Raw genomic sequence first — 14,419 nt, forward strand, 5'->3', positions numbered from 1 at the left:
GCAATTTCCCATTATTCTAAAATTCTTGCTCACTTCAAGATTCCTGATCCTATGTCTTAGGTTCTTTCTCTGTTTTTCACCTTTTTTCTAGCCATGAATGACTGTGAAGCCACAAGAACTCTAAGGTCACTTGAAGATATGAGAGCTAGGACCAAAAAGTCATAAAAACTTACTGATGGTGTGGATGAGAAGGGACCCCATAAGCTCTTGTATTTGAATGCTTTGGTCCCTAGCTGATGGAACTGTTTGGAAGGATTAGGAGGTGTGGCCTTGATGGAGGAGGTGTGTCACTGGGGGTGGGCTTTGAGGTTTCAAAAGCTTACAGCAGGCCTAGTCTCTCACTCTCAGCCTCCAACTTGCAGATCCAATGTGAGCTCTCAGCTGTTGCTCTAGTGCCATGCCTACCTGCCTGCTGCCATGTTCCCTTCTATGGTCATGGGCTCGCCCTCTGAAACTGTAAGCATCCTAAGGAGAGTGGAGAGTGGCTCTTCTGTTACTATGTGGATAGTTAATTCAGGGAAGGAAGCCGGACTCCATGTCTAGTCCCCTTCACATGCTCCAATAATTCATAGATTCGGTGGATGTTGGGGTGGGCCAACTCATTCATAGCTCTGGCTCTGGGTCTAGGTGGTAGCTAGGTTGGTCAGCCCACCAGCCTTCACGGGGAGGACATTTTTACAGAAGAGAGCAAATGGTCAACCATCTGCCACATGCTTTTCATTTTCCCCCTCTCTCTTTTATATTTGTTTCTGTTTTCCAGACATTTTGAAGACAAATGTGACTGTGTCTTTGTTTCCTTAATAATCTTGTCTCTCCACTAGCAGGAAATGTCTGCTTCCTTGTCCTTTCACAAGAATCTGCTGTTGTTAACAACTGAGATCTGGGCCAGCATCAGGGATAGAAGTGGGATAAAAATTATGAAGGAGGGGATGGAGAGACGGTCCAATGGTTCAGTGCAATGGGTGTTCTTTCAAGGACACTGTTTGGTTCCCAGCACCCACATGATGGTTCACAGCTACCTATAACTCCAGTCCCATAGGATCTAGTCCCTTCTTCTGGTCTCCACTGAAACCAGGGGTTTACATGGTACACAGACACAGACATTGAGACAAAGAAAAGCAAGTTTTAAAAAGACAAAAATAAATGCGAAGGGAGAGGAGTAAGAATTCAGGAGCCAAGATGGGAAACAGATGTTACAGAAGAGGTGGGGCCGTTTTCTTATGCTGACCAGATAAGAGGAAGGAGCAATTTGCTCAGGGCCGTGATGTGACTTCAAGGTGCCAACTTAACTGGCTGCACAGGTACTAATATCCATGGGAGAGAGGGATCTAAAGGAAAAATTCTGCACTTAGATAAAACATTCCCATCCAGATAAACCACAGGGTGAACCTATTGTTGTATACTAACATACAAGCTCATGTCCACATGGAGGATGTCTCCAAAGGTCCTGTATTATCAGAGGAAAGTTTCAAAAAATATCTTTACTTTCAGCTCTTGAAGAAAAAAATGTAAAACAATTTTTTTATTCTGTTTTGTTTTATGGTTTTTTGAGACAGGGTTTCTCTGTGTAGCTCTGGCTTCCCTGGAACTGTCTAGATCAAGCTAGCCACCTACCTCTGCCTCCCAAGTGCTGGGATTAAAGACATTTACCACAAACACTTGGCATAAAATAATTTTTAAACATTTTTACATGGGTCTCAAACTCACAGAGATTGGCTTGCCTCCCCAGTGCTGGTATTATGAAGTTTTTTGTTGTTGATGATGATGATGATGAAGGTGTTAGTGGTTTTCTTATTTCTTTGTTGTTTTGGATGTTAGATGGATGGTTGGTTGGTTGGTTGGGTGGTTAGTTGATTGGTTGGGTTTTGGGCAGGGGAGGTAGTACTGAGAATCAAATTCTGGCTCTTATACATATTAGAACAAGTAGTAGCCAGCTTTAGGATATATAGTTTTAAAGTAATGTATGGCTAGTAAGTAAGAACATAAACTATACTGTTCAGAGAAAACCAACAATACAAATCAAAAACATCTAAACTATTTGCTCTGGTCAAAACAACAGAGATAGAAAGCAGAAGGGTATCTGGCAGAGACTGTGGGGTCAGGGGAAGAGAGAGAGTGTTAGTGTTTAATCGGTACAGGATGCATTTGGGGCTGCATGGTAATGATGCATATCAGCAGTGTGAATAGGCATGCACTCCTGAACTTGAAAGATGGTTAAAATGGTAACTTTGTTTCATATATTTAACCACAATAATAAAAAAAACTGGAGTGTTAGGAAATTGTTCCTTGTGGGAGCCAATCTCTGTGAGTTTGAGCCCAGCCTGGTCTACAAAGCAAATTCCAGAACAGTCAGTGCTACACAGAGAAACCCTGTCTCACAAAACCAAAAATACAAAATATTATACAATATTGTTTATATTTTTGTAATCTCATATGTAGAAGTAGAAGCTGGGAAGACATTCTGGACACAAAATGATAATAGGTATCATCTCCAGGTGGGATTATAAGCAGTCTTTCCTTTCATGTGTTTCTTAATGTTCTAATAACTATTCAGTATTTGTGTAATTAGGAAACAATAAAGTCTGGGAGCACTCTTCTTACAGGTCCCTCTCTTGAGCATTTATTAAAGCAATAGTACTGGTTGTTACCTACAAGCACACTGTATAGTTACTTCCCTTTAATGCCTGTTTCCTATCTCCAATGCTCAGTTCCACAGGAGCAAACCCTTGTCTTACTCATGCAGGACCCTCTATAAATACTCAGGTGAAAGAATGGGTCTCAGTGTAAACAGATGGATCAACGGAAAATAAGATCTTACCATCTCCATCTACAGCTCCTGCTTCTGTAGCAAATATTAAAAGTGAGAAATTTATAAATCATATGAATTTATTTTTTATAGTCCCAGAGGCTGGCAAGTCCAAGACGAAAATGCCAGCAGCCTCAGTGTCTGGCAAAGTCACCTTCCTTCATAACAGAGAGCCCCTTTCTGTATCTGCATGTGGAAGAAGGGGACAGCAGCTCCCTGCTTCTCTTTGCAAAGGGCATTAATTCCACTTACAAGAAGAATTCTGTCTTTGTCACCTAATCACTTCCAAAACAGGACCACACCACCAAATAAGCTTCCCTGTATGAATGGGGACACATTCAGACTATAGCACTCAGGTCAAAACAGTGGGCATTTTTTCGGTCCTATGCACCGAGGAACATCCTACTTCCTGGCATCTGGAAAGAGGATTACAGGAAGGGTTTCTCTGGTTCAGAATCATCAAAATAAAGCCTAAATAAGTTAACAGGATGGAAAGTAATCTGGAATCCTTGTCTTTTGGAGCGCGATACAAAGGGTGTAAGAATGTGAAACGTAGGTTATAAAAGAGGAGAAATATTGTGACCACCTCCAGACACTGGATCTGCATCCAGGTAGAAAGACACATCTAGTCAATAACTATCCATCAAGCCCCTTCTATGGTCCAGAGACTAAGGCAGGTGTCACAAACGCAATTATATGTCATTTGTTTGACATCTCATAAAAGATGGTAAGATCTTGATGCCACTAAATTCTGTGTTTTGGTGCACGTATATGCTTGTACAGAACTTCAGAGATTGGACAGTTCTCTGTTATTTGTCCCCCATTTATTTTTGTTTCCTCTGACATTTGTGCAATTATGCCTACTAAGCACAGTTCTAAAAGGAACACTAACGATTTGTGAGGAGAATCGGAAGGCAGAATTGGATGCTTCGTAAGGAAGTTCAAGTCAGCATCCCGTACCGTGCATTTCCTGAACCCTGGGGATATACGGCTTCATTTTATTATACCTATTTTGGGCTAGACAACCTAAGAACATTTTGAGATAAGGTTTTTTTTTAAGCCACAGCAAAGGAATTAACACTTCATTGTATACTGCAAGTCTCCTAGATGGGAAGACGGTCTTTTGTTCAGGCTTCAGGGTAGAATCGCATGAGATGAACATCAGGAAAGGTTATCTCTCCACAATGAGAACGCTCACCTTTAAGCAGATGGCTCACAGTCACAGATGCAGATGGGAGCTGCGGCAAGCTTCTGAGTACCCTTGGCACCTGCACAACAATCTTCACTCTGAACCGTTTATCAAACCATCCCTCTCGCCTCATCTCCTTGTCACAGCTTGCCCCGCTGCAGTGCCACTTATCTCTCTTTCCATCTTTGGTTTAAAGCTGACTCTAAGGAAACCGAGGCCCCATACTTGAGCCCTGTGCTACAAGGGCTCTAGTTTCTTTTTTTTTTTCTTTTGTTTTGTTTTTTGAGATAGGGCCTCTCTGTGTAGCCCCGGCTGTCCTGGAACTCTCTGTAGACTAGGCTGGCTTTGAACTCATGGAGATCTGCCTATTTCTGCATCAACAATGCTAGGATTAAAGGCACGCACCACCACCACCCAGCTCTAGTTTCTTGTATTAAGTTACATGGGACAACTCTTTGTAGAGGTTCACTCACTTCATTGGACTAAATGGAGGGCTACCCAGACAGGTTCTCATGTCGGAGACTGAACCAACAAGGTAGCCTTTACGTCGACAGTTCTTGCTTGAACTTATTTTGATGTGTTGGAGACAAGAAATGGCTTATTTCTAGATGCACTTTTAAACACTTTGGTACCTAGGAAAACAGTTACTTCTGTAGACTGAACTACCAACTATCTTATAAATCCTCAGATGTAACATTAATGCTTTTCCATACAGGTCCAATGCTGGAACAAGCATATACACAATGAAATTAAGCCAGTCACACAAGATCAATGGGGCAGTCCTCCCCTCTAGCCACATGGGTGACTTTGACAACTTCATAAGAGACCCACAGGAGAAACTACATTGACTTTAAACTACAGCCTGGTAGAGTCTCTCCAGTTTCAATCTCTTACCTTGTAACTTGGGTTCTCATCCCAAAATCCAGTGACCTCATTGATTGCAGCACTTCAATACAGCCCATGTACTAGAAAAAAAGCAAGAAAGGATAAGTAGGAAGACGCAAATAACAAAACACCTACTCTGAGCTACTGAGCTATGCAACAACTTCCTGGGCCATGCCCACAGTCGGCTCCTGATGGCAGCTATGTGTATAACCATCACCTGTGCTGATATTTTTTACCACCAACATGCACGTATATCCCCTTGGCTATAAAACATCAATGAACTGAAAGTAAATACAAACTCAGGTACTGGGAATGCTGGTGACAATGATGACCTCAGGACCAGGGTTGGGAATGTGGATCTGAGGTCTTTACACTATGCGTGTGTTTTAAGGCCCCAGCTAGTGACCAACTTTTTTTTTACATTGGTTTTGTCCTTGGTAAAATGAAAATATAGTTGGAATTGTTGGGAGAGCTAAATTATTTCACCTATGGAAAGCTTTTAGAACAATGTCTGGCAGGCATAACTGCACAGATGTCAGAGGGAGCAAAAGTAAGTAGAAGATAAATAACACAGCACTGTCCAATCCCCTTAGTGCTGGAACAAGCATATACATGCAAAAGACAGAATTTAGTAACATTAAGACAGTCTTATCGGGGCTGAGCAGTTAGGAGCATTAGCTGCTTTTACAGAGGACCCAGGTTCAATTCCCAGCACCTACATGGCACCATTATCCATAATTCCAGCTCCAGGGGATCTGACATCTTCACACAGACATGTATGCAGGCAAAATACCAATGCACATATAAAATAAAAATAAATAATAAATTATAAGAATAAGGTCTTATTAATAAGATCACTGTAGCTCAAAAGAGAGAGAGAGAAAAAAAAAGAATAACGGTAACCATGCCCTAAAACAGTACTTGGTAAGTTTAGTTTGAATATGGAACATTGGAAAAGATGGTGTGACTTCTAACACAAAAAACTGTTTGTAGCTAATGTGACCACAGAGGAAGCCAAATCAGGGATGCAGTTAGAGAGGTTTAAGTCAGTGTAAAGGTGGGTGATCGTGAGGGTGTGCAGTAGGATGATCCCGGACAGGAAGGAAATGCTGGCCCACTCAGAAGAGGAATAGGAGCAGTGGGGAGGAGACAGATTCAAGTGACAGCAGGGAAAGACATACCAAAGGATTCAGCAGCAGTTAATTTGCTACTGGAGTAGGAGAAGAGTGAGTCAAGGATGACTCATCTGCTTCCAGCCTGGGCACAGAGGTACCTGTAGTGCCATCACAGGACCAGCGAGAAGGGGGCAGGCAGGAAAGAAGGGCTATGCATTGCTTTGGAGCCCATCGATTCCAAGGCTCCAGTTGGTAAGGCAGGAAGTAACAGGCTGACAGCTGGAAATTGAATTCAGTGTCCCCGAGAGGACAAAGCAGAGGAAGGGACAAGGGGAGGGACACAGTCACAGCTTTCTAAGCATCTCTGCAGGTGAGGCAGTGTGATCCTCCCAGCACTCTCCCTGGAGAGTGCGGCACTGAAAATTGCCTTGGAAAGGTTATGAGTGCCAAGTGCTGTGAATGAAAGGGCTCTCAGGACCTCAGAAATGAGGCACTTCCTGGTTTGCTGTCCTTTGGAAGCCCTCAGCTTCCCTTGGTGACGGGAAGAGGAGGGGGCACTCACCAGCTTCTTTTTGTCGTGTTTCCATGAGTGAATTTTATAGATGTCTTATCCCCAAACTGACTGCTGTGTGGGAGACATTCTCAGCCAGATCCACTAGCTGTACTCTTCCTGGGGGTCTCACAGAATCATTCTGTGTACTTGGTTCTTAACTTCCTAGGCTTGAGCACAGCAGGGAAATGAGGTGTCTGGGGACTGGGACCCTTTAGAGGCCCTGCTGGAAAGCACATTTCAGAGTTGCAGTGAAGGAAGATACTGCCGCCCACACTCCACAGTGAGGCGGACAGAAATGGAAAGGACTGCCTGAGAGTTCTCATTGACTGCTCTGACTACATAGTCCTCTCTACCCTCCTCACCCCAGACCCTGATGCATGCACCCCAACTCCTACACACTGATCTGGGGAAGAAAGGAGTCTATACACAAGTCAGGGAGTAAGTCTGGGCTACACTTTCAATTCTCCAGGATGCCGGCTTGGTCCTGAGGTGGGTGCCTTCCCGGGCAGTTATCATCACTAACGTAAGCTGATATGGTACACTGACCTATCTGAACATGTCTGAAAAGGTATGGGCACTACATTTTCACACTCCAATGCAGGGATTTCTAATACACATATCACTTATACTCCTCGCTACTGAAATCTCTTCACAACTATTACCAAAACAAAGTCATTACTATCAATGTCTAGACCTTTGCTTTCCTTGCTTCCATAACTGTGGAGGCACAGATAATGACTCATGGGACTAGGCTCAAATATAAGTTAAATATAATTTATTTCCAGGAGAAGTCACTTACACAAGAAGCAGATGGTCGCCACAGATTCCCGCTCTAAGGATCCACACTGGCTGCTCCCTGTGAACTCGCCAGACCCAAGAGAGCCACCTGTCCTGACCGGAGACCTAAAACCTACTCTCCATCATGTCCACACCTGTGACCACCCCCAAACAGGCATGGTCAGTGCTACAGGTGCAGGCAGGGTGGATATCTCACTACAATTCCCCTTTTAGTATAAAGAAAATATTTAGGCTTGATACAAAACTACATACAAAGATAGCAAATATCAAGTATGCTCTAGGAGAAGGAAAAGTAAGAACACACACACTTAGGACCTATTGCCAGGAAGCAACAAGAGCAAATGACAAGAACTACATATCCAGTCCTAGGGTAAAGGCATAACAGAGATTACTATAGAGTTGTCCTAAGCTGGAAAGCTTAAGTCTTGTGCCTAATATTTTTTTCTGAGAAGAGAGAACAGTAACTGTGACAGTCTAATCTTCAACCTCATCAAAGACCTGAGAAAAGGATAACAATACTAGAGTAGGCAGGAAGTACAAGTGAGTGACTTCCAAAAGGTGCACCAAAGACAGAAACGGCATGCTACCTGGACAGTCACCCAGGGTCTCACAGTAACATAGGGGCAACCAGCTTTGACTAAGACTTAGAGTGTCTGACTGACCAACACAGAAGCAGGGAGGTAGAAAGGCTGTCTTACCCTGACTTGGCAAGGTTCAGCAGTCTTCTAAGTTTATCTCCTGCAAGCATAGTAGGACAGCATGTCCAAAGTCAGCGGTGAATGTGGGGGCAGTTCTTTGCCCAAGAGGTCGTTAGTTGAGGAGAGAATGGACTCCAGAAGGAATGACATCAGTGCCTAACATATTCCCTGGAATAGGTTGGTGCTGTCAGGAGCAATTTGTCTCACATCAATGGAGTACTAATATTAATATTTTATAGGTATATGTTTGAAGATCAAATGTCTATGTCTGACTAATCTCATAGGTATAAGAAATGTGGGTGACAATAATCTGTAATTCTTAGAAACAGTTGTACAATGGCTGAAGCTTCCCAAAATAATTTAACCAATCTTAAAGCCTTTATGTGGCAAGGACAATGACCTCAAATTTGTAACTATATACATATATATATATATATAATTCTCAATAACAGAGATAGAACTGAAATGTCTTGACTAGATGTAGAACTATAAAGTGCAAAATGATAAGATATCCTAAGTCATATCAACATACAAAGTGTATATATATCAAGATAGTTTTATATTTGTGTGCAAAACATTGTAAACAGACAGAAGACCCTAAACAGTCAACATACAAGAATCTAACAATTTAAGTTATCTATAGCTAACAGTTGCTAAAGGTAGTTCACTAGAAAATATGTTAATCTACCTATATCCCATCCTACCCATACCTTTCCCATCCATACCCTTAAACTTATCTAAAAGAGATACCCAAGTCTGAGAATCACCTCCCATACCCAACCCTAAACAACTAAAAACCAACCCTATACAGGTGAATACCATCCCTTATATGCCAATAGTGGAGAAAGGGGCATTGTTTTCATAGGATTGCTTCCTGCTGAAATGGGATGACGATGACTCCATGGGATCCTGTAGGGGAAAAAATCAGAGCAACATAAAGTCTGAAGAGGACTAGTCGTAACATTTGTAGCTAGTCTCTGTGTGGTGGGAGATGCTTGACTGAAGTTCTTATCTGAAATTCTGGCCAGGGTGTAATAAGAAGGTGCACCATTTCAGCTGGGTAGTCTGGAGTTTTCTCGAGCATTATAGAACCAAACCGTTTTTAGGGTGGTGTTTGTTAGTTCAGAGGCTGAATCAAATGGATTCTATGTAGGGCCCCTTCTTCTTTTCGGAGAGTTTAAAGATTGCTGTTAGGAAATTTTTTTGTTCGCTGTGGAGGACTTTAATATCAGCACAGAAAGTTTAACTTCCATAGGTAAACATACAGGGAAAGGTAACAATAAGGATGAAATTAAGAATGAGGAAAATTAGGATTTTAGAGAATACAGAGTTAAGACAATAGTAGTCCTAGATTTTGTTTTCTTCTGTCTTACACCAATTTGATATGAGACAGAAACTCTGAATTTTATTTAAACAGCATGTTTGAATTTGGAGAAGGAGAATTGGAGAAGCCAGGTTTGATTTTTATGTGAATCGGGACTACGGTAGTGCTGAGAAGCAGGGAACCAGAAGACAAGAGTTTAGTATAAATATTTTTACCATATATCAGATTCTTCTTTGTATGATGGCTCTTTCTGGATAGCTATTTTTTCTTCTTTAGGCATCTACGTGTTTGGTGTCTTTTTTTGCTTTTTTGGAGATGGGTTTTTTTCTGTCTAACTGCTCCTGACAACACCAACTGCGTCAAAAGTGAAGATGTAAACATCGAAGAAACTCGTTATGGAGTTTGCTTCCAATATGACAGGACTAGCCATTTGGGCAAGAAACTACTCTTATCTGGACTGTTTGACTTTATGCTGTATTAAATGGACATGCAGGACCCACAGGAAAATGACTGCTGAAACAAGATGGACATTACTACAGGGTTCTCACTTGATGTAAGAGTCTGCCGGACATACTACAGGACACAGAAAAAAGTGACTGATAAACTGCCAATACATATGGACAGTTTAAAGTTTCCTGCTTTGCTGAGGAGTCTGCCAGACACATTATGTCCTATGGGCCAAAGATGGAACATTACAGAAGAACTTCAGGTGACTGAGCAGGCAGTGAGTTGTCTCTGTCAATTCTAGAGTTTGTATACTATCCTTCTGTGGTCTTTAATGGAGTTGAAAACATATAGTCATGGTTATAGTTTTCCTTAGTTATGATAAAAGATAAGTTACATGTAAGACTTTAGACTCACAAAGATAGGATAGATAAAATATTTTCTTTAAATCTTGCTAAATGTTATTGGACTAAATATTGTAATTATAGTTCTTGCTTAATAATTATTTTGTTGTATGTAATTTGACTATGTTATATGTTAAAACCTTTCTTTTTATTTAGACAGAAAAGAGGAGATGATGGGGGAAGTCTTCTGTACATCTGTTTCTCTTATTGGTTGATGAATAAAACACTGTTGGCCAATAGAGAATCAAGATAGGCAGGACTAGGAGACTAGAAGGATTCTGGGAGGTTTAGACACAGAGAGTCATGATGTAGGATGCAAGAAGAGTAACATGTCTCTGGAAATTTCTTTGGTAAGAGAAGACCACGTGAAAATACTTAGATTGACATAAATGGGTTAGAAATTAAGTCAGAGTTAGCCAATAAGAAGCCCTAGATATTGGCTAACAGTTTCATAATTAATATAATGTCTCGTGTGTTATTTGGGGCTTTGAGACAGCTGTGGAATTGGACGGGAATCCCGTAACACATTACTCTAAGTGCCTCACTCCCACACTTCAATATAATCTTGGCCCCCATCCTTGTCCTTCCCAAGGGCAGGGCCTCCCCACTAGCCTTTCTCCCTGATTCACTCATCTCTCTCCACATTACAGGTCTGATTATTCCTCTTCTTCCCAAAGGTTTTAATTCACATAACGGTCCTTAGGTCCCCTCCTGCCACTCATGAGCATGACCCTTACTTGTCCCTTCCCTGCCACTGAGCATCAGATTCATCTGTCAGTTTGCTTGCTCATTTCCTTGTCTGTGATCGCTGTTGAAAGAAGGGCCTGGGACTGTGCCCAGCACCCAGGGGTACTCAGCAAACACTGGGAAAGGAAAAGAAAGAGACAGAACACTTTTGTTACACTACAGTATCTGGTACTTTACTGTGTGCATCTTTATTTTATTTTATTTTTATTGTACCTTTAAAATGAGTGGAGAGAAGAGAAGTGGCAGAGCGAGATGAATCTCTCCACCTTGTGCTAAAGGAGAATAGAAACACTGACCTCTCAGAAAAAGCTCTGAGTACTGCCTCAGCCTTGTTTTCTGCTGCTGTGATTGAAGTATCGTGACAACACTAACTTAAGGGACAAAGGTTCTGTCTTGGCTCAGAGTTTCAGGGCACAGTCCATCATGGTGGGGAATTCAAGGCAGAAGGAGTTGGAAGCCACTGGCCACACAACATTCATAAAACAGAGAATAATAAACATTTGTGCTCAGCTTTCTTTGTCCAATTTATGCAATCTGGAATCCCAGCTCAGGAATGGGGCCACCCACAGTACCATTAAGATAACTGCATCCCCTGCATGCCTTGGGTCCATCTCCCAGGTGATTCTAGACTCTACAACACTGTCAAGTAACACAGGTCTTAGGGATGCTACCACAGGCAAGTGTGTGACTTTCTTAGCAATATGCTCCATGGGTAGTCTATTTGGCCCACTTCAGACCCTGGAGACAACCAGCCCAGACAGGAAAATAAAGGCAAGTCCACTGCATGGCTGAATAGTAGAGGACAAAGAGCAAAGACAATCAACTGGGACAGACATCCCAAGGCTAATAATAGGTTCAAGGCCCGTGTGATGTGGAAGTGGGCAGGATTCTCACCTCAGTGGGATGGTTCACCAATAGGGGATTCCAGCCATCAATAAGTAGAACAGACTTACTAGGAAGATGGAGGAAGGAAACGGTCATCTCCAAGATTCCCTTCTTAGCCACAGGTTACATTATTACCTCCTATCCACTTCCTTGTTGGCCCAGGCATTGCTATGAGAGCCCCTTCCCTTCAAGTAAACCTCCATGACAATTCACAGTTAGTTAGCCATCAGCATTGGAGTGAGGACACTGTCAGCTAGTCTCACTGTAATGCAACACAGAGTGCAGGGGTGAGGGTAGGGGTGGGGGGTCATGCAGAGGTGACCAATGGTAAGGAGAATTCCCTTCCAAGGCTGGGGTACATGTGAAAGACACCACAATGGATTTTTGCCACCTCCAAGCCCAAGCAGAATTAGGGAGGGAGCAGTATCTAAAAACAATCTGTTTCTTTGTTGATGAACTTCTGAACCTTGTAAGTGAAAGTTGCTGAATGGCAAGGCCCAAGGGAAGTTTGGTTTGTCAGGGTAAATCAGAGATGGCATTAACTGGTTTATTAGATGCAGACCATCCACGTAAAACCTAATCTCTGTTCCTAAAATCCCAGCTCCTGAACATGGGCAGCTTCCACGCAGACCGCCCACATAAAACCTAGTCTCTGTTCCTAAAATCCCAGCTCCTGAACATGGGCAGCCTCCAGAAGAACGACGTGGCTCTCTTCTAGGGATGACCCATCAGCACCTCCACTGGAAGAGACAAGAAAACTGAAGACTATTGGGGAGAAAAACTTGGCTTCCTCTCATTAGTCCACTGACACCGAATCACAGTTCACTCTAGAGAAGCATCTCTCAACCTGTGGATCGGGAGTGAAATGGATGGATAGATAGATGATAGATAGATAGATAGATAGATAGATAGATAGATAGATAGATAGATAGATAGATAGATATCCTGCATATCAGAAACCTGAATTATGAGTCAGAACAGTAGCAAAATTACAGTTACAAAGTAGCACCGAAAATAATTTTATGGTTGGAGTTACAGCATTAGGAAGGTTGAGAACCGCTAGTCTAGATAGTCTGCAGCCAATTGCTGGACTCTGTGTGGCAGTAAAGGCAAACAGGGAAGAGGCCATTTTTGTCTCCCGCTCCCTTTCTTCGGTCTATCCAGATAGGGAATAGTGATGAGCCAGGGTCATGATGGGGACTGCAGATGCTGGGAGAAGGCTAGGAAGGTAGCGTGAAGATGAATACATATTTTGTGTATTACCCCTTATCTTCAGGACTTTGGAGATTTGGTCCCTTTGCTTGGCCCTGGGAATCTCTCAGACATTAGTATTGGATTTTTTTTAAGTCTGTAGGATTAGAATTAAAAATTAAAAAAAAACAGGCTTAACATTTCACCTGCAGGGACCATAGCTTACTAACAAGTGTTAAGGACGTTTGAACCAACTCATAGCCCTTCTGTGATGGTCAGTATCTGTCAACTTGTCACTTGGGAAGAGGAAGCCTATATGGAGGAATTAGCTCATGAGCATGCTGGGGATGCATTTTCTTGGTAAGTGATTGCTGTGGGAGGTCCCAGTCACTGTGGGCAGTGCCACCCCTGGGCAGGTGGGCCTGGGTTATATAAGAAAGCAGGCTAATGATCAGAGTGAGCCAGTAAGCAGCGGTCCCCTAAGGTTTCTGATTCAGTTCCTGTCTCCACGTTCCTGCCTTGAGCTCTTGGCAATAGACTGTAACCTATGAGCTGAAACAAACCCTTTCCCACCCACGTTTGTTTTGGTCATGGTGTTTTATCATAGCAACACATAACAAACTAGGGTACCATCTTCACAGTGAACTACCCCTGGGCCCAGAGTAGGGGAGACTACCATGCTCGTGTGGGAGAAGTTTAAGTGATAGGCCTTGCAGTTGATAAGTGTAAAATAAGACAAAGGAGAAAACATATCAGAAAGAAACTCTAAAGGCTGCCATCAAAGAACTGCAGAACAAGTCTGCCTGCCCTTGCAGCAGACACCCAACCACAGCAGAGGCTACCACTCCCGCAAGAAGATACTGCAGGATTCTCCTGCCATCTTTGAACGATGTCTAGTCCTCATTAAAAAAAAAAAGAAGGAAGATGAGACATCCCTTCAGAACCGTGAGGTTGTCTGCACGTCCAGCCCTACTCCTGTGTGGAGGAGTAGGCATCCCGAAGGCCCTTAGACTGGTACAGGCTTGGTGAGAAAGTGCAGGTGCCTTCCACACTCCACCGCAACTGCCCAAGCCTCAGCTTCGCCCCCCCTCTCACCCTCCCACCGCTCGCTCCTCTCCGAAGCTCTCTTCCTTTGGCTTTTGTGAGAACATGTTCCCCAGTTTATCATCTTTCTTTTTGGACCACCTTTCCTCAGCCTCTGCTTTTGGTTTCTTCTCATCCCATCTTTATTTTCTCTAAACAATGATTATGATTCCTGCTTTTCTCCGCCTACGCAAATGATTTCCAACCCATTAGAATCAAGAGGGAAGCTTTAAAAAAATGTCTGATCTGGGCCAGTGAGACAGCTTGGTGGTAAGAGCCCCTGCCACCAAGCCTGAT

The 14,419-nt window shown here is 42.8% G+C and overlaps 1 protein-coding gene across 1 annotated transcript in view; it reads right to left on the minus strand.

Moving 5' to 3' along the window:
- Nucleotides 1-14,419, minus strand: part of Shc4 (SHC adaptor protein 4) — a 100,076-nt gene that overhangs the window by 60,945 nt on the left and 24,712 nt on the right. Inside the window, exon 2 of the mRNA XM_040746212.1 lies at nt 4,890-4,960. Within this exon, the coding sequence (XP_040602146.1) occupies nt 4,890-4,960 (71 nt within the window). The remainder of the gene's footprint in view (nt 1-4,889; nt 4,961-14,419) is intronic.

The sequence above is a fragment of the Mesocricetus auratus genome, unplaced genomic scaffold (assembly GCF_017639785.1).
Source record: "Mesocricetus auratus isolate SY011 unplaced genomic scaffold, BCM_Maur_2.0 Super-Scaffold_100004, whole genome shotgun sequence".
NCBI classification, from domain to species: domain Eukaryota; kingdom Metazoa; phylum Chordata; class Mammalia; order Rodentia; family Cricetidae; genus Mesocricetus; species Mesocricetus auratus.